Raw genomic sequence first — 25263 nt, 5'->3', positions numbered from 1 at the left:
GTTCTGACTACTGTTGAGAAACAGTTCTTGTGTTTCTTCACACCTATGAGTAGAGGCGCTGCGTTTGTTCCAGACCAGGCGTTGGCAGACTATGGCCTACAGGCCAAATCTAGCCTATGACCTCTTTCTGTATGGCTCTCAAGTTAAAAACAGTCTTTACATTTTTAAAGGATCGTACACCACCACCAACAAAAGCAACAACAATGGCAAGGACAAAGCAGAATAGGTGGGAGATTTTTAAGCGGCTGACAAAACCCAAAATATTTACTGTCTGACTTTTTACAGAAAAATTGCATGTGTCCCAGATTATCTTCTCAAAGATGTTTATATAGTGAGCAACTTTGGAAAATACGTACTGTCTTGCTCGGGAGCAAAGGGCAGGAATGCTTGCTTAAAGATTAAATCTTAAAACATTTGGGTTTCCTAAGCTCAGTTTCCCTCTCCTGTAATGCAATTCACTGTGTATGTAGGTGTCGTGTGGCCCTTTTTGTGCTGCCCTGTGGGAACTGGGTCTCAGGAAGTCAGGACAAAAATGATGATAGTCTGGCTACTCCTACTGCCAGGCCTCTGACTCAGAAGTCTCCCATCTGCCGGCATCCATGGAATTGTGGCAGGCTGGCATGTAAGCTCGCAGGGTAAACTCTCAGACCCTTCACAAATCTTGCTACCTACTTGGACTTTAATCTTGATTTACAAAACAAAAGAAAACATAAAAAAATAAAACAACCCCCGCCATATTACATGTTGATGAGTAATTCCAAGATAACTATAGATTATATATTCCATTAGAAACTTGGGAGGGGAAAATATAAAGAAGGAATAAAAAGTATATTAGAAAGACATCTGTAACTCCTTAAGGTTACCTTGTACGATAAAGTTTTCTTGAATTGTTCACTGAAATAGAAAAGAAAAAAGAGTCATTATTTTAGACACCAAAGATTAGGAGTCGAGATATCAAAGAGTAAGAGCAGAAACTATAAACAATAGTAGGTATTTTATCTGAGGAGTACATAATGCTATCTTAAACTAAAAACTACGCCAGTCTGAAATGTCTTTATAAAAAGCCAAAAGCACACTCTCAGTATGCTATTAATTTTGAAGAATTTTTCAAAGATTGTTTACACTATTAGAGATGCACATTTATTTTTTTTCTTCCCCACATGGGTGCACACAGATCAAGGTGTTTTAATGTAGGTTTTACTCTATTCAGGTATGGTGAGGCCAACAGATCAGGAGATGTTTACCATTGAAAAGACAGTTTCTTCCCAACAGTTTCCAAGAGGAGAGGGCATGTCATGCCACACAGGGCCACATGGGGAAGCATCAGGGCTGGTTAGGAAGCAGAGGGCGTGGGATACAATGTGGGCAAGAGCCTTTATTATGGATTCCAAGGCAGGATGAACAAGCTTGGGACTGGCTAATTTGAATAATGTCAGTGGCTCTGGGGAGAGGGGTCATCCCTAGTTGTCTGCTGGTACCTGACACTGGGGTGATTAGGGCAGAGGGATAAAGGCCCAGGAGCATCTTCCAGTGACAAAAGGAGAAAATGGCAATAAATCTACAGAGATATGAAAAAGTTGACAGACACTAAAGTAAGATTTTAAAATCAATTACGTGAAGCCACAGGCTGAATAACTCAAATTAACATTCTTAAAAATCTTTATAGTGCTAGACTTAAGATGTCTTGATGGGTTGTAAAATATACATTTTATCTGTATAGATTCAGAACAGAGTGAAATTTCAGCTATTGAATAAACCTTGTTATTATTTGCTTTTCCAAAGTTTCTTTGGTTTTCTCTCAACTAGTTGCAAATTGTGGTAAAGAACAAAACAATGAAATAAAAAAAATCAAAGACAAAGAAAAAGAAGTCTATTGTTTGTACTTTATTACTTCACTCAGATAGAAGCCTTTAGGTTTAAATGCTGATGGAAATTTTCTAAGACTTCTTAAAAGTAATCATGCAAATGATCAAGAAGTCTTTTTTTGACACTTTATAGAATTTTCAAAACTAACCTATTTAGTCTATAATCAATCTAATTCTACTCTATAATCTATTCTATAAAAAATCATCAGCATGATTCTCAATAACTATGATTCAGAGAGTAAAATGTCATGAACACCAAGACAACAGCCGTCCAATCGGTTAGGTCAAAGTGGTGAGGAGTAAAATGTCTCCCGCTTGTAGGTGGGATAAGGACTGTAAAAATGGCTGTCTGGCTTGCAGATTAATCAGTACCCATGGGCAGTATGTAAAACTCCCACTGTTACTACCGTACCTGGCAAGAGCTCACATTTTACTGAGTGCTTACTCTATGCTGCTTCTAAGTGCCTGACATATATAGCATCCCATCCTCACAAAACCTTGAGGTAGTTACTGTTATGACCTCCATTCTGTAGATGAGAAACTGTAGGCAAGAAGAGCTGAAGTACACTGCCTGAGGTGAAAGCACTTGTAGAAGTCTGCGGAGCCAATATTTGCACCCAGGTGGGAGACTTGCAGGTGCTGAGGACGTAACCACAACACCTGCTGCCTCTCATCGGTGACGAGAAGTGCTGAACCTACAGCTCACTCTCAGACTTGCTGCTAAATTTCAGGAGCTGGATCCAGGAGAAAAATCAAGGAGCAGCCATGGAGGAGATCCTCTCTTCCTTACATAACTTATAAACAGTACCTGCCTTTGTGGAGAGAGGAAGTGAGTTCAAAACGGAAACCTCATTGCAACGTTGTATCAAATGAGTTTTGTGCTTTAGTTTTACTCCCCATATTGATGCCTTAGGGCGAACACTATATTTCACCTTTTGGGAAAATTAAACTTTGAGGTGTTCTGAATGAAACCATAACAGCAAGGGCACGTGACAAAGGAAGCCCGCGTTTTGATGCAGTGCTCAATCACCATGTCTGTTGCCACTCCACAAGCATGTAATGCCACCTGGAAAACAAAACCGACATCAGCATGAAGGTCTTCCTTAACCAGCAGGGCTACTTGTGTGTCTTTTTCTTTTTTCTCTTTTTAACTCTGTGAGGACTGATCCTCTGTAGGTTTTAAGTTCCCAGAACATTATTCCATAATAGTTTAGTTTTCACTTGGACATACCAAAGGACTAGTTAGCTATTCACATTAATTAAGAAAGCTAAGCAAGGTTGAAAGATTACAAATGGAACACTGCAAATGAAGCATAAGATTCATTCAGTGGAAAATCTGACACCATGTTAAATATGGAAAATTTAATATGTATGCCTGTCTAAACGAGTGTTCTTGCTGATTATGAATTTAGTTCAGTTGTAGCAGTGTGGAAAGAACACTAGGTTGAAATCTGAATTTCTAGTCTCAAACTGTAGTTGCCTATGAGATCCTGAGCCATTTAAAATTTAACTTCTCTGGGCCTTGGTCTGCTCAACTATAAAGTATGGTTAACAATACTGACATAAAACAATGCTGTTGCAAAAATTAAATAAAAATGTATTTGAAAACATTCTTTCAAATGTTATATGAATATAATCTAATCAATGTTGTATGAAAACTGATCAAATCATATTTATGGAGCCCCTTTTCATATTCATATAATAGTTCTTAACATTGGTGGATTGCACGAACTACTTTCAATGGGTTTATTTAAAAAGGAAGGAATAAAATTATGAATTGGAATCTGATAATTCACAAAAAGAACCTCTAAAAATGATCTTAAGATATGGTTTCAAAACAAATTCCTTAAATATATCTATACTGTAACACAATCTAAAGTAGATAATTACGAAAATTAGTAGGCTAAATGAAGCAAAATAGGACCCTATGAAAAAAATCTGATATGGGGATCTTAAAAAATAAAGCATTTTATCAGAAAAATGCTCAGATTTCTGACAACTTCAGGGTAGAGAGGGGCTTTTAGAGTGAAGAGGAGATTTTCTGGAAATTTCTGGATGTATCATAAGCCAGATTCCCCTCTTAAACTGGAAAGCCAAAAGCAATGCTGTATTGGGAAGAGGAAAGTGTGATCTCTGCTCTCCACCCTTCTTCTGACTCTCCCCTCCTTCTGGGCTTACACAGACTTAGAAGTCAACAATCCCTGTGGTTGTTGTCAATCCACTTTTCCTCTTTCACTGTGAAAATCGAGCCTGGGAAGGCTGCCGTTCAGTGAAGGCAGCCACTACCAGGTAATTGGGAGTAAAGGACTTTGATTTCTCATCTGCCCCTTTCATTTAATCAGCTTTGCAGAGTAAAAATCAGGCTAGTTCTTATTTTCATGAGTAGCTGGAGAAAACTTCACCATAAAAGTTACAGATGCATTTTCCCCTGCAGGGGAAGAAAAGAACCAACACTCCCTGAGTGCCCTTTATATGGGACGCTATGCTGGGTGATGGCACGCAGATCTTTCTATGCTCACAAGGGCCCTGACAGATCTTATCTCTGCTTTAGAAGTAAGGAAACTAAGGCTGAGAGAAATCAAGAACATGCCCACAACAAAGCAGCTGCTGAGCGGCAGATCCTGACCCCAGAGCCTGAACCCATGCATTAATTACATCAGGCTGCGTTCCCACAAAACCCTTCTAAGGCTCTTAAAGAAAAGTTTAGACAATTTACTTTTATAAATCTCTCTTTACTTAGGTTCACATTCCCTTTGCTACATGCAAAAGAATGAGTTTATTTCCCTCATTTAAACAAAACAACTAAATGTAAGAAGTATTTACACAATGGATTTTAGTCTTCAAAGGTTTTATTGCTTCATATGCTCCTAATTTCCATCGTTACCAAATGCAGGTCAGAAAGAACAGGCAAATAATGAAGAGAGATACAGATCAATGGAACGATCTGAATATGAACAATAAGCATAACACAAAGGTGGCATACAGACCACTGGAAAAAGACGGACTTTTAATTTTTTTTTTAAGATCATATTTGTAAGTAATCTATACCCAACGAGGGGCTCAAACTTACAACCCTGAGATTAAGAGTTGCATGCTCTACCAACTGCCAGCCAGGTGCCCCAAAGATGGGCTTTTTAATAAGCGACGTTGGGTTAACTTAATAGCCAAATGAGAAATAAAATTAGATCCTTTCCTTTCACCACACATGGTAATTTCAAATGGATTAGAGATTTAAAATGCAAAACAACCACAACAACCATGAGTGAATTCCTCTATAACGTAGGGGTGTGGAAATACTTAACCATGTCTGAAATTCTACATACAATAAGGGGTAGGGTTAATAAATTTGACAAAAAATGAAAAAAAAATTAAATGGGAAATAAACAAAAACCATATGTAAAAAGACAAAGGACAAAGTGAGAAAAAATTGGCAACTTAAAGCATTAACTAAAGGTTTTATCCCTAATACATAGCAAGTTTCTGAAAATAAAGAAAAGTATAATAATCTGATAGTAAAATGGACAAGAGATTTGGAAAATTCAGAAACAAAAATACGCAAATATGTCTTAAACCAAAGTTATTCAATATTGTTCAAAATAAGAGAAGCATTTAAATTACATTAAGATACTACTTATCACCTATTAAAGTGGCAAAAATTCTAAAATTTGATGACAATCTATGGGCCAGGGTATGGGGAAACAGACAATGTCATACATTGCTGGTGGGAATATAAAAATGCCATAACCCCATGGAGGAGGAATTTAGCAATATCCAGCAAAATTACATGAGAAATTTGCAATCTCACTTCTAAAAATCTGTTCAAGGGATACACTGGCCAAAACATAAAAAGATTTATTCATTGAAGCAATATTTGAAATAACAACAAAATGGAAACAAGCCAATTTTCCACTGACAGAGGACTCGCAGCTTATTCTGAAGCTCTACAAAGGAATGAGGAATATTTGTCTACATGGCCATGGTAGATATTATTAAATGAAAAATAATGTTAAAAAATTTTCAAACTATTTTCAGTAATCATCATTGCTGTCTATATTTTTGTTTTAGGACTCAAATGTGTATATTGTGACATAAAGCAAATAAGAAATATGCTGATGCCATTAGGAAACCGATCTTTTTTTAAGCATAGGAGAAAGAAGAAAGAGATAAGAGACAGTTAAGTGAGGTTAAGTTAAAATCCCATAATCCTGAATTTAAATTGGAAATGTCAGTATGTACCTATGATGATTTAAAAAAAAAAAAATTGCCTTGCTCAGACCATAGTAAAGCCTGGAAGCAAAGACCAAACCAGCAGCAATGACTAGCCCCAGTACCTAAATTGTGGTAATCGAAATAGCATTTTCCTTTCAAAGAATTTAGAGCTGCATGGAGAAACACCTGCTGCCAGGTAGGAGGCAGGAGCTGCATAAGATGAGCTGGAACACCGTGTTCTACTGACAGCACGGAGACTGTGAAATACTATTGAAGTCCCATCAACAGGACTCAAGAGCTAACCTCAAGAGAGTCCCACTGAACAAACATCTGAGCATCAGTGAGAGCAGTGAGTGCAACGGGAAGGGCAATACTGCAATAAGTGCAATAACAATAATAAGTATTTCAAACATTAAAATGATGAGTCAATAATCATACTGAGAAAAAAAATACTGGTCACTTTCAGTAGATAACTAAGTCACGTTGAAAACCAGAAAATACGGGGAAAGAATCCAATTTTATCCGGCCTTTCCCAACGTACTGTACCTCTGCATAACCGAACAGTTAATAAAGAAAAGTAACTGAAGATGGAACGATGAGATGAGAAGAATATCAGCACCATTTTGCAATCCTTGCTGAAGTAAGGGAGCTGAGGTCGATGATCACTAATGCTGCTAACGTTGCACAAGAGACAGCCAGACATAAGGGCCTCCTGGTAGAGCACACCACCACCTATGATCTAGTCTTACCCCAAAGGAAACCTGATCTGATTATGTCTCTACAATATATATCTAACTACCCATTTCTAAGCAATCTCGGAAACAGGGTAACATGTGAAACAACACCAGGGGGATATGACCGGCAAAATCCAAATTGTGAAGGAGAAATGACATGGTCATATAAACAAACTTCAAGGGGAAAAAAAAGAGACAGGGATGGTGTAGTAGGAGGAATGAGTCTACATGCTCATACCTGAAACCCGTCCAAGTGGCAAAAAGGATTTTTTTCAGATGTAATTAAGAACCTTAAAATACCAAGATTATTCTGGATTTACACGGGTGGGCTCAGTTGAATCACATGAGGCCTTCAAAGTAGAGAACTTTCTCAGACCGGAAGCAAGAGAGATGAGACACAAGAAGTCAGAGATTTGAAGCAGGAGATGACTTGAACAACCATTGCTGGCTTTCATGGGTAGCTCTAGAAGCTGAGAATGAATCCTGGCTGAGCCAGCAAGGGAGCTGGAACCTTAATCCTACGTTGCATGGAACTAAGTTCTACCAACAACATGAATCATCCTGGAAGTGGATCTCTCTCTGAGTGTTTAGATAAGAGCCAAACCGAAGCAGCAGCTGACTTTGACCTAACGACCCTGGAGCAGAGAAACTAGTTGAGCCCACCTGGATTTCTGATCTGTAGAACTGTGAGATAAATAAATCTGTGTTATTTTAAGCTGCCAAATGTGTGGTCATTTATTTCTACAAGAGAAATAGAAAATTTAAAGCAGATGAAAACCTATAAATTTTAAGCCTTAAGAGTCACATTAACCATTTCAATTTTTGTGTCTTATTCCAATCCTTATTAAAAGAAATACACTGTAAAAAACCACGAGACAACCGATGTAGATAGCTTCCATATCAACATGAAGGTGATTTTGTTGAGTAATTTGCTATTCTCTCTTTTTAATCATTAAAGGCCCATAATTACTTACAGTTCTAGAAATTGTAGAATTCATTCAACAATCATTGGGCATTTTGTATATACTGGTGTTATGGTAGTGGCTGGGAATACAAAGTTCAAAAATATGATCCTTTTGTATGCTCTGTCACAGTAACAACTGTATCCAAACTACTTAATACATTAATCAACTCAATCTGGGAATCGTGTAGGCTGAAATAACTCATGAAGTTCATAAACGATTATGTCTCTCATGTGTGTGATTCGCAGGGGATACAAAGAAGAATAAAACCCTACGCATACAACAACACACACGCAGTACACAAACGTATCTAATACAAGATAGAATATGGTAGGTGCCACTGAAAAAGTACAAACAGAAGCATCAGAGTGGGGACAGGGGATATTCAGACAGCGAAAATTCAGGAAGGGAGTCCTGAAGGAGGGGGCATTTGAGGAGGGCCTTGTAGGGTAGAAAGGAGTTTAGAAAGCAAAGAAGTAACAAGCACAGAACAAAAAAACAGCTGGCATGTTCATGAGATAGGGAGTGATACTAATATCGGTAATAATATAAAATTTAACACTTATTAAGGCATCATGTTAAGTGCTTTCCATGTATTTACTCATTTAACACAATAACCCTATGAAGTACTATTTTTTTAATTTACCTTTTTATTGTGGGAAAAATATATACAAGATTTACCATCTTAAGTGTACACATTGTTGTGAATCAGACCTCCAAAACCTTTTCATCTTGCAAAACTGAAACTCCATACCAACTGCAGCAACCTCCGTGCTCCCCTTCCCCTCAGCCCCTGGAAACCACTGTTCTACTTTCTGTTTCTATGCATGGGACTACCTTAGATACCTCATAGAAGAGGAATCTTACAGTATTTCTTCTTGTAACTGGCTCATTTCACTTAGCATCCTCAAGGTTCATCCAGGTTGTAGCATGACAAGATTTCCTTCTTTTTTAAGGTGAAATTTTATATATATATCACATTTTGGCTAAATTATATATCTGTATATAGATATAGATATATTTCACATTTTGTTTATCCATTCATCTGTCCATGAACATTTGAGTTGCTTCCACCTCTTGGCTATTGGGAATAGTGCTGCTGTGAACAGGGGTGTGCAAACATCTAAGTAGATACTATTTTAAGATAAAGGAAATTGAGGCCCAGAGATGGTAAGTAACCTGTTCTAGGTCACACAGCAAATCAAGGACCTAACTCAAACAGTGTGGGGCCTCCATCCTAGATAATTCCTCTTTACAAATACATCCTCTCCCTTTTTATTCGTTTCATCCGTCCTACTATCTTCTGAAATTACAACACAGGGAACTAGCATGTATTCGGTATCTGCTAGATGTCAAATCTTTACATTGATTTTTTGACTTAATCATTTAATTATTGTCTTAATTTAATATGTTAAGTAGCTCTTACTATCTCCATTTGCAATAACATGTCCAAAGTCACCTAGTCATAAAGACCTGGTCTAAAGTCACAAGCGATGAAGCCAAGATTTAAACTCAAACTTCCTGACGCCAAACTTTGTTCTAGTTCTCTATGTTTCCATTTGCTCCTTTCTGAGATGGAGGGAGTGAACAGGAAGTCACTAACTGGACTCCAGGTCCAGCTCTCACACTAACTTGTTAGGCCCCTCTGTTGATACAGATAGCTTCAACCGCTCCATCTGTAAAACGACAAGGTTGAAATGGATGACCTCTAAGTTTGCCCAGCCCAATTAGGCTCTGAACCTTTGCTTCCCAAAGAAGGATTCTTAATCAACTATCTAGACAGAAGTAGGTGTGGTCCCAACTGTGTACTCATGTTCTGTCCCCAACCCCTTTAAAACCTTGTGTGCAATTATATTATAGATAATTGGCTTTGAAGGCACGTACAAAGAGCCCCTTGTTCTGTACACACTCTTCCACCCCTGAAAGAACATCTGGCAACCAAAGCCAATGCTTTTCAACTCATTGGTTTCCTTTCCTGAAATCTAGCACTTCACTTTTCCCATATGATAAATGCAGATTGCTACCTCTTCATTTATAACTATTAGACATTATCTATTGATTTTCCATTATGGAAGATGAAGTTTTGTTTTTGTGTGGGGTTGTTTTTTGGTTTTTTTTTTACATTTACATCCTTTCCCCTTTCACCATCCTCTTAATATTACCTCCAACTTTAAGTATTATGTAATGTTTTTAGTATTGTTGCTTTGTATACATACTGTTCACTGCTAAGTGTGCTGTACAATTTTTTTTAAACACCCAAGCCTCTCCCTACCCAAAAGCTCTGTAAAATGCCCTATTGTATAACTTTCCACTGTATGAAAATGCCAAGTAATCAATCAGTCTCATTTTTCCTTCCTGAAGACATCTTTCCTGGGCTTTCTAACCTTTAACTAATGACTCACGCTTTCTGGGCCTTCTGCCCAGCTCTGGTCCTGAGATTCCCTTTGCCATCACACTGAGAATCTCTTCACCTCCTTTTGTGTTAGATACCACTTGTTCCTTTTTCTTATTTACTCTCTTGTGTTAGTGAAGCACATCTTCCAGGAGTTTTCTGAAGTACATTTCTTGAGATGTTAGCATTTTATTACTTTCACACTTTTTAAAAATTTGTTTCAGTTTCTATTTCTTTTTTTTTGTTCTATTTTTACAGGTGATGTCCTACACTTCATCTTTTAGATTTTCTACTTGTGTTTTTTTCTCAGTTTTAGTTAACATATTTTAATTTCCAGGATGTTCCTTCTTGTTCTCTGTTGGTTCATTCCCCCCACCCCTTTTCATCCTATCCTTGTTTCGTTCATGTAATATCTTCCTGATCTCTCCATGGATGAGATCCTTTGTTATGTTTGTTCTTTTGGTCTCTATCTTCTGTTTTGTAAGTTTTCCATATTTGATATTCCTTGGCTGTCAGTTCATATTAAAGAGTGAATCACTAAGAAGTTGACTGGAAATACTGAATGAAAGGCTTGAACACTGGTGGGCTTCACTAGTGACTGAGTGGTCAGGTGGCTAGCTGCTCATTTGTTTTTTTTTTTTAATTACAGTTATAGTATCTGTACTTATTTTCTCTGGGGACAGCTCTGATTCTTTTGATCTCTTTGAGAACACGATTTCAGTTTCTGAAGTTCTGAAGTAAGGGCAAAAGGGGGTGAGGGGGAAAGATCCATCATTCCGTGTACACATTCTCACTGAGTCCTCGTTTTCAGTATCGCACATCACCTTTGCCCGCCTCTGTGCCAGTATCCCTGTATTTAGAACACCTCTGGCTCAGTTTCTTCATAGAATAAAATTCTAGTTCCTTGCAGGACTCAGGGAGTGTACACAAGATGGAGGTAGGAATCTGGGTCTCTAAATATTCTTAATTAAACATGATTTCAGCTCTTCCTTACCCCCTTCCTCTGAGGTTTGTGGTATCCTGAACTCTCGACATTTTCTGGGATTCGATGAGAGCAAAGTGACTTGCCTCCTGATAGTCACTCCCTCTCTCCATGCATTTACGTTTGATCTTCCTCTTTTCTGCTCAATAATTTTCCATTTTCTTCAATCTGCTTTCTGCCTTCATATATTATGGTTCAAATTACAGAATCTTGAACGTAGGTTCATCAAAGATGGACTGTGATTCTTCTGGTTTTTGTTCTCCTTGTTATTTGGGGGTCTGATCTTTCTTGGAGAGAAGGAGGTTGAAATACCTCTATCTGTTGTCTTCATGTGGGAGATCCTCCATTTTGCCTTAATGATTTTTCAAAATTATGTCTGCAGACTATGTATTTCCTCAAGTTCCTTTTTTTTTAAACAAGGATTATATAAATTACTCATCCAAGGTGTTACTGAATTACATTGTATAATTGCATATTTATTGTATTGTATACAATTACATTCTATAATTGTATACTAACATACATAACTAGAAATAAGCTTGTAATTAAGCACTCAACACTGATAAACCACAAGGATATTAAAAATTGTTATTGGTAAGATAGAAAAAGGTAAATACATAACTAAAAAATAAACTGTTTTGAGATTTTGATATATATTGACAATATAGAAAATATTCACCAATACTGTTAGAAATCAATACCTTGATGGGGAGTTAAGATGGCAGAGGAGTAGGGGACCCCTTTTTCAGCTGGTCCCCTGAGTCGAGCTGGATAGGTACCAGACCAGCCTGAACATCCACGGAATCAGCCTGAGATGCAGGATGATGCATCTGGATCTCTACAAATGAACATCTCCAGCGCTGAGTATTGAGGTACCAAGCGGGGAGCCGTGAAACCGCGCACAGATATCGAAAGATAAACAGAAGGAGGAGGGAGCCGCCGCGTTCGGGCGCCAGGAAGCAGTAGCCACCTGCATGGGGGAGCGGGCAAACTTGCGGACTGGCACCCGCGAGACAGCAGACTGAGACCGTGAGCGGGGAGCACACGCCACCTGACTTCTCACGGAACTCCGGAATCCCAGTGTGCTCACTGGAACCAGACTGAGACCGGGAGCTCCAGGAGTGCACGGGGACGGCTGGCGGTGTTAGAAACACAAAGGACAGAGACGTGCCGGCCCTGGAAGTGAGGGCTGGGACACCGGGAGTGGGGCGCACATCCCTGGATGCTGCAGGGTTGAGCAGCACCAACAGTAACAGAGTTAAAGTGGCCAGAACATCAGTGGAGAATACTCCGTGATCCCTCTGTTCTGAGACAGAGGCTGAGATTCGGCCGCTGCTGCTCTGACTCTCAGAAGAGGCACAGCAAACTGCCAGGGAAAGCCGCCAGAGAACAAAAGCCTGGAAACACCGGCTCACAGTGTGCCCATCCTGATCCCCCTTGCAGGGGACACGGAGACTCTACCCAAACAGGGTTGCCTGAGTATCGGTGGGGCAGGCCCCTCCCCCAGAAGGCAGGCTGAAAAATCAAGAAGCCCACATCCCTAAGATCCCTATAAAACAAGGGCGCATGGCCTGGGTCCCGGTCAATAATTTCGGCTCTGGACAACCCCGCAACCTCTCCTCATCAGAATGACGAGAAGGAGAAGTCCCTCCCAGCAAAGAAAAGACAAGGAGTCTGTGGCCTCTGCCACAGAACTAATGGATATGGATATAACCAAATTATCAGAAATGGAATTCAGAGTAACAATGGTCAAGATGATGTATAGACTTGAAAAAAGTATAACGAAAATGTTAATGAGAATATAGAATCTCTAAGGGCGGAAATGAGAGCGAATTTGGCAGAAATTAAAAATTCTATGAGCCAAATGCAGTCAAAACTAGAGGCTCTGACGGCCAGGGTGAATGAGGCAGAAGAACGTATCAGCGAATTGGAGGATAGGTTAGTAGAAGAGAAAGCTAAAATAGAATCTGGACTCAAAAAAATCCATGCACAGGAGTGTAGGTTACGGGAGATTACTGACTCAATGAAATGTTCCAATGTCAGAATCATCGGCATCCCCGAGGGGGTGGAGAAAAACAGAGGTCTAGTAGAGATATTTGAACAAATTGTAGCTGAAAACGTCCCTAATCTAGCAAGGGAAACAAACATTCATGTCCAAGAGGCAGAGAGGACCCCTCCCAAGCTCAACCACGACAAACCTACACCACGTCACGTCATAGGGCAATTCGCAAATATTAGATCCAAGGATACAGTATTGAAAGTGGCCAGGGCAAAGAAATTTCTCATGTACCAAGGCAAAGGTATCAGAATTAGACCTGGAAAGACAGAAAGGGTTGGAGGGGCATTTTTAAAGCTCTTTCAGAGAAAACCATGAAGCCAAGGATCCTTTATCCAGCAAGGCTGTCATTCAGAATTGATGGAGAAATAAAGACCTTCCAGAATCGCCAGTCATTGACCAATTTCGTAACCATGAAACCAGCCCTACAGGAGATATTAAGGGGGGTTCTATAAAAGTAAAAAGGCCCCAGGAGTGATACAGAACAGAAAGTCACAATCTATAGAAACAAAGACTTTACTGGCAACATGGCATCATTAAAATCGTATCTCTCAATAATCAGCCTCAATGTAAATGGCCTAAATGCTCCCATAAAGTGCCACAGGGTTGCAGATTGGATAAAAAGACATGACCCATCCATTTGCAAGAGACCCATTTTGAGCCTAAAGATACATTCAGACTGAAAGTAAAGGGATGGAATACCATCTTTCACGACAATGGACTTCAAAAGAAAGCTGGGGTAGCAATTCTCATATCAGACAGATTGGATTTTAAACTAAAGAGTATACTTAGAACCACAGAAGGGCACTATTTTATCCTTAAAGGATGTATCCAACAAGTGGATATGACAATTATAAATATATATGCCCCCAACAGGGGAGCAGCAAGATACACAAGCCAACTCTTAACCAGAATAAAGAGACATATAGATAAAAATACACTAATAGTAGGGGACCTCAACACTCCACTATCAGCAATAGACAGAGCACCGGAGCAGAAAACCAAGATAGAAACAAGAGCTTTGAATGCCATACTCGACGAGTTGGACCTCATAGATATATATAGAACACTACACCCCAGAACCAAAGAATACTCATTCTATTCTAGTGCCCATGGAACATTCTCAAGAATAGACCATGTTCTGGGTCACAAAACAGGTCTCAACTGATACCAAAAGACTGAAATTATCCCCTGCATATTCTCAGACCACAACGCTCTGAAATTGGAACTCAACCACAAGGAAAAAATTGGAAGAAACTCAAACACTTGGAGACTAAGAACCATCCTGCTCAGGAATGACTCGATAAACCAGGAAATCAAAAATCAATTTAAACAATTTATGGAGACCAATGAGAATGAAAACACAATGGTCCAAAACCTATGGGATACTGCAAAGGCAGTCCTAAGGGGGAAATACATAGCCATCCAAGCCTCACTCGAAAGAATAGAAAAATCTAAAATGCAGTTTTTATATTCTCACCTCAAGAAGTTGGAACAGTAACAGAGGGACAGGCCTAATCCACTCACGAGGAAGCAGTTGACCAAGATTAGAGCAGAAATCAATGAATTAGAAACCAGAAGTACAGTAGAGCAGATCAACAGGACTAGAAGCTGGTTCTTTGAAAGAATCAATAAAATTGACAAACCGCTGGCAAGACTTATCCCAAAGAATAGAGAAAGGACCCAAATTAATAAAATTATGAATGAAAAAGGAGAGGTCATGACCAACACCAATGAAATTGGAAGGATTATTAGAAACTTTTATCAACATCTATATGCCAATAAATTAAGCAATCTGGAAGAGATGGAGGCCTTCCTGGAAACCTATAAACTACCAAGACTGAAACAGGAAGAAATTGATTTCTTAAACAGGCCAATTAATTATGAAGAGATTGAGTCAGTGATAAACAACCTTCCAAATAACAAAACTCCAGGCCCGGATGGTTTTCCTGGGGAATTCTACCAAACATTCAAAGAAGAAATAATACCTATTCTCCTAAAGCTATTTCAAAAAATAGAAACAGAAGGAAAGCTACCAAACTCATTCTATGAGGCCAATATTACCCTGATCCCCAAACCAGGCAAAGATCCCATCAAAAAGGAGAATTACAGACCGATTTCCCTAATGAATATGGACGCCAAAATCCTCAACAAGATCCTGGCTAATAGAATCCAACAGTACATTAAAAGTATTATCCATCATGACCAAGTGGGATTCATCCCTGGGATGCAAGCGTGGTTCAACATTCGCAAATCAATCAGCGTGATACAGCATATCAACAAGAAAAGACTCAGGAACCATATGATCCTCTCAATTGATGCAGAAAAACCATTTGTCAAAATACAGCATCCTTTCCTGATTAAAACCCTTCAGAGTGTAGGAATAGAGGGTACATTTCTCAAGCTCATAAAAGCCATCTATGAAAAGCCTACAGCAAATATTATTCTCAGTGGAGAAAAGCTGGAAGCCTTTCCCTTAAGATCAGGAACACAATAAGGATGCCCACTCTCGCCGCTATTATTCAACATAGTACTAGAAGTCCTTGCAACAGCAATCAGACGACAAAAAGGGATAAAAGGTATCCAAATCGGCAAAGAAGAAGTCAAAATGTCTCTCTTCACAGATGACATGATACTCTATATGGAAAACCCAAAAGAATCCACTCCCAAACTTTTAGAAGTTATAGAGCAATTCAGTAATGTGGTGGGATACAAAATCAATGCTCAGAAATCAGTTGCATTTCTATACACGAATAATGAGACTGAAGAAAGAGAAATTAGGGAATCCATCCCATTTACAATAGCACCAAAAACCATACGTTACCTTGGAATTAACTTAACCAGAGATGTAAAGGATCTCTATTCTAGAAACTATAAATCACTCTTGAAAGACATTGAGGAAGACACAAAAAGATGGAAAAATATTCCATGCTCATGGATCGAAAGATTTAACATAGTTAAAATGTCCATGCTACCCAGAGCAATCTACACTTTCAATGCTATCCCGATCAAAATACCGAGGACATTTTTCAAAGAACTAGAACCAGAAAAGGCCCTGAATTGCCAAGGAACTGTTGAAAAGGAAAAACAAAGCTGGGGGCATCACAAAGCCGGATTTCGAGCTGTACTACAAAGCTGTGATCACAAAGACAGCATGGTACTGGCACAAAAACAGACACATAGACCAATGGAACAGAATAGAGAACCCAGAAATGGACCCTTGGCTCTTTGGGCAACTAATCTTTGATAAAGCAGGAAAAAACATCCGGTGGAAAAAAGACAGTCTCTTCAATAAATGGTGCTGGGAAAATTGGACAGCTACATGCAAAAGAATGAAACTTGACCACTCTCTCACACCATACACAAAGATAAACTCCAAATGGATGAAAGACCTCGATGTGAGATAGGAATCCATCAAAATCCTAGAGGAGAACATAGGTAGCAACCTATACGACATTGGCCAAAGCAAACTTTTTCATGACACATCTCCAAAGGCAAGAGAAACAAAAGATAAATTGAACTTGTGGGACTTCATTAAGATAAAAAGCTTCTGCACAGCCAAGGAAACAGTCAAAAAAACTAAGAGGCAGCCCACGGAATGGGAGAATATATTTGCAAATGACGCTACAGATAAAAGACTGGTATCCAAGATCTACAAAGAACTTCTCAAACTCAATACGTAAGAAACAAACAAATCATAAAATGGGCAGAAGATATGAACAGACACTTTTCCAATGATGACATACAAATGGCTAACAGACACATGAAAAAATGTTCAAAATCACTAGCCATCAGGGAAATTCAAATCAAAACCACACTGAGATACCACCTTATGCCAGTTAGAATGGCAAAAATTGACAAGGCAAGAAACAACAATTTTTGGAGAGGATGTGGAGAAAGGGGATCCCTCCTACATTGTTGGTGGGAATGCAAGTTGGTACAGCCACTCTGGAAAACAGTGTGGGGGTACCTTAAAAAGTTAAAAATTGAGCTACCTTATGACCCAGCCATTGCACTACTGGGTATTTACCCCAAAGATACAGACATAGTGAAGAGAAGGGCCATATGCACCCCAATGTTTTTAGCAGCATTGTCCACAATAGCTAAATCGTGGAAGGAACCGAGATGCCCTTCAACAGATGACTGGATTAAGAAGTTGTGGTCCATATATACAATGGTGACTAACATAATATAATAAAGAAACATTAAAAGAAAAAAGAAATCAATACCTTATCATCTGGTTCAGAAGACTGTTACTGTTGGAATTATCCAGTTAAAACATTTTGCTGGGAAAGATATTTAGCATTGATACAGTTTATGTTTTTAATACAGTGTGTTTGTCCAAAGTCATGGTGCTTTCTGTAATATTGTTTGAGAGCATGCATATTAATATCCCTTGTAAGTTAGGTCTTAAAAAGCATAATCTTCCAAAGTAAGTTTTCACAATAATGTAGATTATTTATCTTGCATTAAACAAGGCATTAATAGACCTCTTTTTTAAATAAAAAGCCTTAAAAATCCATTTGTGAAGCAATTTTTTTGTAAGTGTCCATTTAAGGGTTGATAATCAATACATACTGTCTTAGTTTGGGCTGCAATTAAAAAAACATCATCATTCAGTGGGTGGCTTAAACAGCAAACATTTGTTTCTCACAGCTCTGGAGGCTGAGAAGTCCAAGATCAGGATGCTGGCAGATCTAATGTGAGGGACCCCTTCCTGGTTTACAGATAGTGAGGGACCCCTTCCTGGTTTACAGAGAGAGAGGGACCCCTTCCTGGTTTACAGAGAGTGAGGGACCCCTTCCTGGTTTACAGAGAGAGAGGGACCCCTTCCTGGTTTACAGAGAGAGAGGGACCCCTTCCTGGTTTACAGAGAGAGAGGGACCCCTTCCTGGTTTACAGATAGTGAGGGACCCCTTCCTGGTTTACAGAGAGAGAGGGACCCCTTCCTGGTTTACAGAGAGAGAGAGGGACCCCTTCCTGGTTTACAGATAGTGAGGGACCCTTTCCTGGTTTACAGATAGTGAGGGACCCCTTCCTGGTTTACAGAGAGAGAGGGACCCCTTCCTGGTTTACAGAGAGAGAGGGACCCCTTCCTGGTTTACAGATAGTGAGGGACCCCTTCCTGGTTTACAGATAGTGAGGGACCCCTTCCTGGTTTACAGATAGTGAGGGACCCCTTCCTGGTTTACAGATAGTGAGGGACCCCTTCCTGGTTTACAGAGAGAGAGGGACCCCTTCCTTGTTTACAGATAGTGAGGGACCCCTTCCTGGTTTACAGATAGTGAGGGACCCCTTCCTGGTTTACAGAGAGAGAGGGACCCCTTCCTGGTTTACAGAGAGAGAGGGACCCCTTCCTGGTTTACAGAGAGAGAGGGACCCCTTCCTTGTTTACAGATAGTGAGGGACCCCTTCCTGGTTTACAGAGAGAGAGGGACCCCTTCCTGGTTTACAGAGAGAGAGGGACCCCTTCCTGGTTTACAGAGAGAGAGGGACCCCTTCCTGGTTTACAGATAGTGAGGGACCCCTTCCTGGTTTACAGATAGTGAGGGACCCCTTCCTGGTTTACAGAGAGAGAGGGACCCCTTCCTGGTTTACAGAGAGAGAGGGACCCCTTCCTGGTTTACAGATAGTGAGGGACCCCTTCCTGGTTTACAGAGAGAGAGGGACCCCTTCCTGGTTTACAGATAGTGAGGGACCCCTTCCTGGTTTACAGATAGTGAGGGACCCCTTCCTGGTTTACAGATAGTGAGGGACCCCTTCCTGGTTTACAGATAGTGAGGGACCCCTTCCTGGTTTACAGAGAGAGAGGGACCCCTTCCTGGTTTACAGAGAGAGAGCTAGGAGAGGAAGCAAGCACTCTCTTCTTACAAGGGCACCAATTTCATTTCAGGAGGGTTCCACCTTCATGACCTAATTACCTCCTAATTCTGTGACATTAAGGTTTAGGAATTCAACATATGAATTTTTTGAAAAAGGACACAAACATTCAACCCATAACATATACTTAATTCATGGTCATACAGCTAAATATATTGAAACTGGGAGGAATAGAATACCTTTTTGGGTGTTTCTTACTTTTGAAAAGACTTTTATATTTTCCTCAGGACACTGACAGTCATTATAATCAAAATCAGAATGAGCCAATAATAAGGTATTTGTATAACTACTTGTTTTGAAAGAAAAAATACATTTTATATGTTCAGAATTCTTTTAGATATTTGGTAATAACCCTTAGGGACCTATTAGCCTTTCTTGGCTACATAAAGTATCTATCATCTATCTATCTACCTCTACCTATGAAATATTAAACACATATTTATTTTTCTGTCTTTATTACTTACCTTAGCACGAATATAAAAGTAACATGTTAAATTTGAGGTATTTTGAAAATACGGAAACTAATAAAGAAAAAATATTATTATACAGTATACAGACATAGATCATATTCACCCAATCCTTTTTAAATGCAGAGATCACACTGCACACAGTAAAAAGAGGCCCAACTTACGGAGTACTTCCTAAATGCCAGACAACCTGCTAAGTGCTTCACTTACATTGTATCAATATCCTATGAGCCAGGTATTTTATGCCTAATTTATATACAGAAAAACTGAGGATTAGTGATTTAAATAAGTTGCTCAGAGCCATACGGCTAGTAATTGGCCAAGCTGAGATTTTGGCACAAGGTTGCCTAATGTTAAAGTCCATATTCTTTACCCTTATGTTTATTTTCTTTGTTTACCATTATATCTAATTTTTCATGTCATTAATAAATCATGTAAATATCACATAAAGTAAAAAATGTAAAACTCCTGTATGATTAGGCTTGTCTCACAGAAGCCCTTCAGTCAATGAGTAATAATATATATATATATTTAATTTTGGCAAAATTTAAGAGCAAAAATGGAATATTGTTGTTCAAGTTAAAATGTATAGAGATTTTGAATGCTTTTATAAGCTTATTAGGCATTTGTATTTCTAAAGATATATATTTCTCAAATAAGTACAATGTAAACCCGAAACTACAAGACGACTCTTTGGAGCAAACACAGTATTATTATCTCACTGATTCTGGTTATACTGGGCAGGTACAGTAGGCGGACATGTTGGAAGAACTAATTAAAAGATCTGAAAATATTTAGATTTGTTCTCTTTCCTTATTTCAGATCAAATTAATTTAACAAAGTTATTCATTTTTGCCTGGTATGGGTTGTTTTATTAATGGAGGTAAGACTAATAATTAGTATTTTAATTCTTACATATAAATGATTTGCTTAAAGTTCCTAAAGATAGTTGATTCTAAGACTTTAACATTCTCTCATTAAAATCTGGTTTACATCATTATTTTTATATCTAAAGAAAAATAGTAAAAGAAAGAGGTATTTACTAAGCAAAGATAAATGCTAACTAAACCTTTATTTGAAATATCACAAAATCATGGATTAATGCAGTTTTAATGCATTTCCAATACTGAGTTATTCTGATTTCCTCTCCGGCTACACTATTTTCACTGTAATCTATTTAATACAAGAGTTGGAGCCACTGATGCATTCAGTTTGATTTATCTAGTGGCAATACCTCAATTATCCTCCTAGGGAAAATTATTTTCTTGAGAGTAAATCTAATTTTGGTTTAATCCTCCAAGTAATTTTAATCCACTTTCTATATATCTTGACAAAAGTAATTAAGAAAGAAAAAAGCCATTATGAATATACTATTATGAAATGGAGAAAAAATATCACATCAAAAAAGACATACACATTTTCAGCTGGTGTTAGTGAATTATGACCTTGGAAGTTACAAGAATATACCAGAATGATTTAGCACCTATAAACCACAGAAGGATAAAAAGATGTATGGCTGATAAGATGAAAATTTTGTGATTTGAGAGGTGAATAAGTGGGCAGCAATATCTTGCCACTTTAAATATTCTGCCTGGTGTACTGGTACCATGGGCATGGGCTCAATGGCGCATTTCATGGGAGAAGCTTTAAACTTTATGTCAACATTCATGTAAAATTTAAGTTGCACATAAATATATAGTTAATTTGAATTTGCTGTTTCAGATGTCTGCATTTTCCTGAATTTCCTTATTAGCAGTTTACTTCTCTTTGTATAGGCTTGGCTTGAGATAACCAATTTAGATCACATCTACAAAGGAAACAAATTGCATACCTTTTCACTGTAAAAGATAACAATAAACCCCACAAATTTCCAGTGGTCGATATTTAAGAAATGAACATCACTGAACAAAAATCATAAGAACTATGAAAGTCTGAGTTTCTGATAGTGAAGAAGAGTGCCAGCTAGACCAGCCTATTGTGTATGTTTTGTGAACACATACAGCTGGGAATGCACGTAGCACAACCTTCCTAGCACGTGATTTGGCAAATGTATCAAAATCTTAAACAATGCGTAAGGTATCCATCATAGTAATAATTACACATTATAACAACATGAAGAAAAGAAACATGATTGATGAGTAGGGGAAGATTTATGACAATGTTCAGTTAAAGCAAGGTCTATGTAGTGTGATGACAATGATGTTAACATACATGTAAATATGCATTTGTATGTGTGTATAAATATATAAAGACCAAGGTTTTTGACACTACTCATTTCTCAGTAGTGGAAATACTGGTGATTCTTCTTTGTATTATTATGTATTTTTCTATATTGAGCATATAGTCCTTTAAAAATAAGAAAAAAATATTTAAAACAAATACAAGGAACAATAGCCACATTTCTCTGTTTTTCTTTTCTTTCATTATCTTTTAAAAATGTAAAACAAGCCAACGGAGGTCATTGTTATTAGAATTCATTCGTTCATTCAATTGAGAACTATTTTTAAGCACTTGCTATATGTCAAACATTGTTTTAGGCACTGGGCATTCTGCGGTGAAGAAGATAAACCTTGTGTCTGGGAGAGGAACAAATATTACCTCTATCATATAATGGTGAAGTGCTATGAATGAAATAATATTCATTATTAAGCTATACTTTAGAGATAGAAAACAAAACTTATAAACTTATTTAGGAAAGAATATAAAAGTATTTCCTTTAATTAGTCTAAGGCATATAATTTTTCTTAATTAAAGAAATTGAAATTGCTTGATTACTTACCCCAATATTAAACATCCCTGTAAAATACTCCATATTTGCTTGAATGAACCAAATGTTGCTTAAACCTAGTTCATCACTTCTCTTCTTAGCACGAATTAATGATAATTCCTTGTTTTCTATTAATGTAACCTAGATTGCACCCAGGAAACAATAGTACATTCAGTAACATAATTCAGACATTAGGGTAAAGTATTATTACTGTATTTCATAGTTTTAATGTAGAACATATTACACTGATCCTTATCCTGTGCCAGGAGGTATGCCAGATAACACGGTATAAAAATGAACAAGGTCCTCGAACTCTTGGAGCTTACAGATGGAGTGATACAAGTGCAACAGGCAATTATAATACAGTATAAGTGTTTAATGGAAGACACATCGTGTGTTATCAGAACAGTCGGACTTGATGACTAAAGAAGGTTTTAGTCATTTAACATGGAGAATAACATATTAACTGAGGCCTGAGCAATGAATAGGAATCAGCTGGAGGAATGAAGGAGTGTTTCAGACAGAGAAAGAAACACGTGTGAAGGCCAAATGGTGTGTTTGAAGAACTGGGAAAACTGGTGTAGTTGTGGTGGTGACGGTGGATGGGGGGACAGGGTGTGGAGGGTAGACTTGAGGCTGGAGAGGTAATAGGAGCCAGATCGTGTGGCCAAAGAAGGTTCCACTGCTGCAATGTATAGTATGGATTGGTGGGGGTGAGACAGAAGGGCAACCAGTTAGGAATCCAGGTCAACAAAGATTGGAAAGGATTATTTGTTTAGAAAGAGAAAAGTGGGTAGAATTAGGTCACTTTCATCACTATCATTCCTAGTTCTACCCTTATTTTGTCCTTATGCTTGTCTTTACAGAAAAATCCTGTATCCCTTTGTATAAAAAACCTGTCAGAGTACAGTTGGTATCAAAAGCTTTCCAGCCATTATTCTAGACAAGATTTCCCCTTTAAAGGCTCAACGTCTCTAAGTTTTCAGAACTGTTGGGAAGGGGGAAAAGACACCATATCCCTGCCTCTGCTTCTCCATGGTTCTACTTTATGAGCTTTCTTCTTCTAACCACAAAGTTATTACTTTCCTTGATAACAAAACAGACACCTGCTAGTTTTCCCCAGGATTCCTTATTTATTTTGCCCTTTATTTTCGAAGAAAGGAAAAGAATAATACTCCCCACCCCCCAGCATTCTGTTACATGTCATTCTGGCCAGTCTATGAGTTCTTCCTCATATTTTTCTTCTGTGAGAAATCACTGTAATTATTTTGCACATTCCAGAGTTCATGAGCAAAGAATCTGCCCCATTCGTTTTGTATTTTTTTAAAGTCATCAAATTCTAGACTTTTATGCTAAAAGATGGTCACTCCAAGGAAATGATTTCATATGGCAGAAGACTAAAAATAATAAACTTCTAACAAATGGTGGCAGTGACTGCATAAATTATAGTACATTTACTTAAAAACATACTATGCAGTTACATTTTGGTGATATTTTAATAATGATATTTAAAATTATTTGCAATAGGGAAAAACATTTACACAATATTGAGTTAAAGCTGGTAACTAAAATTACATTTGCATTTTTAGCATTTGCAGCAATAAGCATTCTCATGGACAACGGCTTAATGAGAACATGGGGAGAAAAGCATTTGATGGATGAGTGTGGTAAATTTGGAGTTTATTTTTTTCTTTAATGAATTTTGTATTGCTGTTACAATTTCGGTACAATGGATAAAAATCAAGATACCAAAAGAGTATACATAGCTTAACATGTTCCAGAAGCTAGTATTTCCGGTATAAAATTGTGTGGCCAATTAAACTAGTTTTGCCATTATTTTATTTAACAACATTGGTTATTCCCTCTTTATTTTAAAATATAACCCTTTTATAAAAATTGAAAAATGTATTGTGATCCTCCTTTACTTTTTTTAAAGATTCTTAAAAGTTTAGGTCAAAGAAAAAAAACTGTGCCACATAATGTGACCTGAGTGTACAATTATAAATGCAAAGAGCAGGGGTCAGACACATATTCAGCGAACTGAATTGGGTAGTTTTCCAATGTTCCCTTTTATGGGTCATTCAGACTTTACCTGGCATGATGGTAGCATGTGAGCAAGGACAATCCCAACATGGCCCTGGAAAAGGCAGAAAAAGAAACAAGTCAACTTTGGTCCCTAAGGCTTTTTTCTCATTCTGAGACAGCAGTCTTGCCAAATAAAAACATGACTTTGAATATAATACAGTAAAGTCACATAGTTGGGGAAAGGCTAACGGGAACAAAAGGAGGGATGTAATACCCCGCCGCTGCAGAAATCCACAATTCTGTCACCAGGTTTGGCCTGGTTCGTCACCACGTAAACGAGGTTGTTTAACTGCTGCTGCTTCCTCAAAGCTCGATCGCTGGACATTTTACCTGGGGAAGATAAGAGATGAGGACAATGAAATGTTAGGCATCGTGGGGTAGTGAGAAGGCACTCATAGATAGACTGCTGGCATCCAGCAAGAGGGGTAAATGTAAAAATGAGTTCCAAATTCCACATCACCCACCACGAGAGGACCAGAGAACTGAAACCCTGAAATGAACTCTCTCTATGCATATTTTTATTTTTATTCATGTCCAACTTCTCTGTCAATGGCCATTGAAAAAGTCTTCTAGAGAGGATACAATAAATGAAATATTAATGGCAGAGTCATAAAGTGTTCAATGAAAGTTTACTGGATAAGTAAAAATTAACAGTGATAGTCTCTCTTCCCTCTATCCCTATCAGAGACAGACTGCAAAGATTACCAAATTCTAGCACATTGTTTAAATCTCCTTGGACAAAAGGGATCCAAAATAAACAAAAACATTTTTGTTATTTAACTGGCATGTCCTTGAACTCTTAGTTTTTCTGGTTAGGAATGCTGGAACATAGGTGTCACGTTGTCTGCAATATATCAACAGTTG

The 25263-nt window shown here is 38.2% G+C and overlaps 1 protein-coding gene across 3 annotated transcripts in view; it reads right to left on the bottom strand.

The window, feature by feature from the left end:
- GSTCD (glutathione S-transferase C-terminal domain containing) overlaps positions 1 to 25263 on the bottom strand; it is a 131758-nt gene that overhangs the window by 8306 nt on the left and 98189 nt on the right. For all 3 annotated transcript variants that reach the window (XM_045799228.2, XM_045799226.2, XM_045799225.2), the window contains 5 exons: positions 24614 to 24729; positions 24407 to 24451; positions 22327 to 22455; positions 2798 to 2931; positions 864 to 894 (listed from right to left, as the gene is read on the bottom strand). In XM_045799228.2, the coding sequence (XP_045655184.1) occupies positions 864 to 894; positions 2798 to 2931; positions 22327 to 22455; positions 24407 to 24451; positions 24614 to 24729 (455 nt within the window). The remainder of the gene's footprint in view (positions 1 to 863; positions 895 to 2797; positions 2932 to 22326; positions 22456 to 24406; positions 24452 to 24613; positions 24730 to 25263) is intronic.

The sequence above is a fragment of the Ursus americanus genome, chromosome 13, assembly GCF_024610735.1.
Source record: "Ursus americanus isolate L20-20 chromosome 13, mUrsAme1.1.p, whole genome shotgun sequence".
Lineage (NCBI taxonomy): Eukaryota > Metazoa > Chordata > Mammalia > Carnivora > Ursidae > Ursus > Ursus americanus.
The sequence above is the reverse complement of the archived record's forward strand: the minus strand, read 5'-3'. Positions and strand labels throughout refer to the sequence as shown.